The 4,134-nt window shown below is 43.8% G+C and overlaps 1 protein-coding gene across 1 annotated transcript; it reads right to left on the bottom strand.

Moving 5' to 3' along the window:
* Nucleotides 1-1,244: 1,244 nt before the first annotated feature.
* On the bottom strand, nucleotides 1,245-3,928 carry LOC121539970 (zinc finger protein 3 homolog). The gene is made up of 3 exons (XM_041848619.2): nucleotides 3,887-3,928; nucleotides 3,464-3,637; nucleotides 1,245-2,352 (listed from the first exon to the last, which is right to left on the bottom strand). Exons 1-3 carry the CDS (start codon nucleotides 3,926-3,928, stop codon nucleotides 1,546-1,548), a joined length of 1,023 nt encoding a protein of 340 aa, XP_041704553.2. The 3' UTR covers nucleotides 1,245-1,545.
* Nucleotides 3,929-4,134: the final 206 nt, after the last annotated feature.

The raw sequence follows: 4,134 nt of genomic DNA, 5'->3' as shown, positions 1-4,134 counted from the left end.
GCAGCCAACAAGTGCTCAGCATTTGTGGGAACTCCTTCAAGAATGTTGGAAAAGCATTCCAGGTGAAGCTGAATGACAGAATGCCAAGAGTGTGAAAAGCTGTCATCAAGTCAAAGGGTGGCTACTTTGAAGAATCTCAAATATAAAATATATTTCTATTTGTTTAACACTTTTTTGGTTACTACATGATTCCATGTGTTATTTCATAGTTTTGATGTCTTCACTATTATTCTACAATGTAAAAAATAGTAAAAATAAAGAAAAACCCTTGAATGAGTAGGTGTGTCCAAACCTTTGACTGGTACTGTATACCATTAAGTCCAAGGAATTGTCCGTAGATCTCCAATATAGGATTGTGATTAAACATATCTGGGGAAGGGTATAAAACAATTTCTAGAGCGTTGAACATTTCCAAGAGCACAGTGGTTTCAATCATTGGGAAATTGAAAAACTATGGAACTACCCAGACTTTGCCTAGAGCTGGCCTTCCGACCAAACTGAACAACCGGGCAAGAAGGACCTTGGTCAGGGAGGTGACCAAGAACCCAATGACCACTCTGGCAGAACTACAGAGTTCCTTGGGTGAGATGGGAGAACCTGCCAGAAGGACAACAGTCTCTACATCACTTCACAAATCACTGAATGCAAAGTGGCAGCATCAAGCTATGGGGATGTTTTTCAGCGGTAGGGACTGGGAGACTGGTAAGGATAGAGGGAACAATAAATGGAGCCAAATACAGGCAAATCCTTGATGAGAACCTGCTTTAGAGTGCAAATGACCTTAGACTGGGGCGAAGATTTACGTTCCAACAGGACAATGACCTCAAGCATACAACCAAAGCAACGCTGGAATGGCATCAGAACAAGAATGTGAAAGTCCTTGAGTGGCCCAGCCAAAGCCCAGACTTGAATCCCATTGAAAATCTGTGGAAAGACCTGAAGATTGCTGTTCACCGCCACTCCCCATCTAATTTAAGAGCTTGAGAAAATCCCCAAATCCAGATGTGCAAAGCTGATACAGACATACCCATGACGATTGAAAGCTGTAATTGCCGCCAAAGGTGCTTCTACAAAGTATTGACTTGGTTGTGAATGCTTATGTAAATGAGATATTTCTGTATTTCATTTTCAATATATTTGCAAACATTTCTAAGTTTTCACTTTGTGATTATGGGGCATTGTGTGTAGATGGGTGAGGGGGAAAAAACAATATAATCAATTTTGAATTCAGGCTATTACACAACAAAATGTGGAATTAGTCAAGGGGTATGAACACTTTTTGAAGGCACTGTCCAATGTGCATCTCAATCTTCTGTCTCCAGACCTCTCCCCAAACAGAACACTGTCATGTTTTCTCCCTCTTGTGATTGTTCTTCATGTTACTTTATCAGAGTTCTATCATTTAGAAAAATACTGCCAGTATCACACATTTACAGTCCTTCCTTGGTGTGTTTGATTGTTATTCAATGTACCTGATTGGGAAATGCATTTTCTACTATGAGGACATCAGTATGGTCTCTCTCCTGTGAGTCCTCATGTGCACTTTTAGATTGGTGCCAGTGCTGAATCCTTTTGTCTTTTCTCTCCTGTGTGAATCCTCACGTGCACTGACAGATTACTGGCAATGCTGAATCCTTTGCCACAATCAGGGCAGCTATGTGATTTCTCCCCTGTGTGGGTCCTCATGTGTATTTTTAGATGTCCACTCTGAGTGAATGATTTGCCACAATCAGGGCAGCAAAATGGCTTCTCTCCTGTGTGAATCCTAATGTGTCTATTCAGAGTGCTGCCAGTGCTGAATCCTTGGCCACAATAATGACAGCCATATGGTTTCTCTCTTGTGTGGCTCCGCATGTGTCTTTTTAGATTACTGTTTAAGGTGAACCCTTTACCACAAACGTGACAACAAAACCTATCTGCAATGTGAGGTTGGAGGTGATCTGTCATACTTTCTGTGGACTGAAAACATTTTCCACACACACCACAAATACTTTCTTTATCCTTTGTATGAATTTGCACGTGTTTAATTAATGTACCCATGTGATGAAAAGACTTGCCACACACCTTACAACAACAGGGAGTAGCATGACTTTGACTGGGTGATTTCAGGAGGGACAACTTTGTGGATTTCTTAGTATTGATATGGGAGCTTTGTCCTTTCATCATCTTTGTTCTCTTTGATATGACCGGCTTAAAACCTGGTGGAGGTCCTCCTGTCTCCATACCACTGACACTTTGACTGTTTTCACTCTGAGCTGCAGAACAGTCTGGATTTACAGCAAAGAAAGGCTGAGAGCACTGGTTGGTTCTGATTCTATGTACCGTATTTTCCGCATTATAAGGCGCACCGGATTATATGAATGGCCTATTTTAGAACTGTTTTCATTTATAGGGCGCACCGGATTATAAGGCGCATAGAATAGAAGATACTGCAGTCAAACGTTTGACTGGGGTTGCGTTATGCATCCACTAGATGGAGCTGTGCTAAAGGGAATGTCAACAAAACAGTCAGATAAAGTCAAACTTTATTAAGCGTTCTGACAACTCCGTTCACTCCCATGGTAACGTTGTTCAAACGTTAATGTGCATATTAACAATATCTCCCAGCCTTGCTCACTCTTCTCCCAAACGTGGAGGGGAACTTTTCCCTGATTCAGTAAACACGTAGTAAAAGAAACAGTCTGATACCACTAAATCAAACGTTAGTGCATAACTCAACATTGTTCAGTTACGTATAACACGTAAAGCTCACTTTTTCAGTTCATTCCCCGTCCACGAATCCCTCGAATTCTTCTTCTTCAGTGTCCGAATTGAACAGTTGGGCGACTACGGCATCCAACCTGCCCGGCTCCCTCTCGTCATTATCCGAGTCAGTGTCGCTGCTGTTGCCTGGCAGTTCAGAGATTATTCCTGCCTTCGTGAAAGCTTGGACCACAGTTGAGACTGATATATCAGCCCAGGCATCCACGATCCATTGGCAGATAGTGGCGTAAGTCGCCCGGCGCTGTCTCCCCGTCTTGGTGAACGTGTGTTCGCCTTCTGTCATCCACTGCTCCCATGCAGCTCGCAGTCTAGCTTTGAACGCTCTGTTGACACCAATATCTAGCGGCTGGAGTTCTTTAGTTAATCCACCCGGAATGACGGCAAGCTCCGAATTAGTTTGCTTCACTTGTTTTTTGACAGCATCGGTGATATGGGCGCGCATGGAGTCGTAGATCAATAGGGACGGAGCTGTGTGGAAAAAGCCACCCGGTCTCTTGACGTAAATTTCTCTCAGCCACTCACTCATCTTTTCCTCATCCATCCATCCCTTCGGGCTAGCTTTGATGATGATGCCGGCTGGAAAGTTTTCTTTTGGCAAGGTCTTCCTCTTGAAAATAACCATGGGTGGAAGTTTCTGGCCATTAGCCTGGCAGGCGAGAACTACAGTGAAGGATGACTTCTCATTCCCTGTGGTGCTTACAGACACCGTACTGGGCCCCGTTTTCTCCACAGTGCGGTTCACGGGAATATCAAAGGTGAGTGGAACCTCGTCCATGTTGGTGATGTGCTCTGGCCGGATCTTCTTTTCAGTGATCTTCTTTTTGCAGTATGCGCGGAAAGTGACCAGCTTTTCTTGGTAATCTTTTGGCAGTTGCTGCGAGACGGTAGTTTGTGTGCGGATGGAGAGATTACGTCTTTTCATAAAACGAAAGCACCAAGAAGGACCGCCTCGAAATTCATCGATGATCATGTCCCGTGCTAGCGCTGTTGCCTTCATTCGAATAGTGACTGTAGAGACGCTTCTACTTGCTGCTCTCTGTTCAACAACCCACTGTTCAAGTTTGTCCTCTAACTGTGGCCATCTCGCTTTGTTCCCTCTGAAACTCTGTCTAGTCTTCTTTACTTGGCGCAGGTCATCTTCTTGCTTCCTCCACTTCCGTACCATTGATTCATTAATGTTGAATTCTCTTGCTGCTGCTCTATTCCCATATTCTACTGCATGACCGACAGCCTTGAGCTTGAACTCTGCATCGTAAGCGTGTCTCTTGAAAGGTGCCATTTTGGGGTCTTTATACACACACAAGTGGTGTGGGACTGTGAGTAAGCAGTCCTCTCTATCAGGTTCTGTTTTGATCTGTTCAGTTGTAGTAT

Source organism: Coregonus clupeaformis, chromosome 26 (genome assembly GCF_020615455.1).
Source record: "Coregonus clupeaformis isolate EN_2021a chromosome 26, ASM2061545v1, whole genome shotgun sequence".
Classification (NCBI taxonomy): Eukaryota; Metazoa; Chordata; class Actinopteri; order Salmoniformes; family Salmonidae; genus Coregonus; species Coregonus clupeaformis.
The sequence above is the reverse complement of the archived record's forward strand: the minus strand, read 5'-3'. Positions and strand labels throughout refer to the sequence as shown.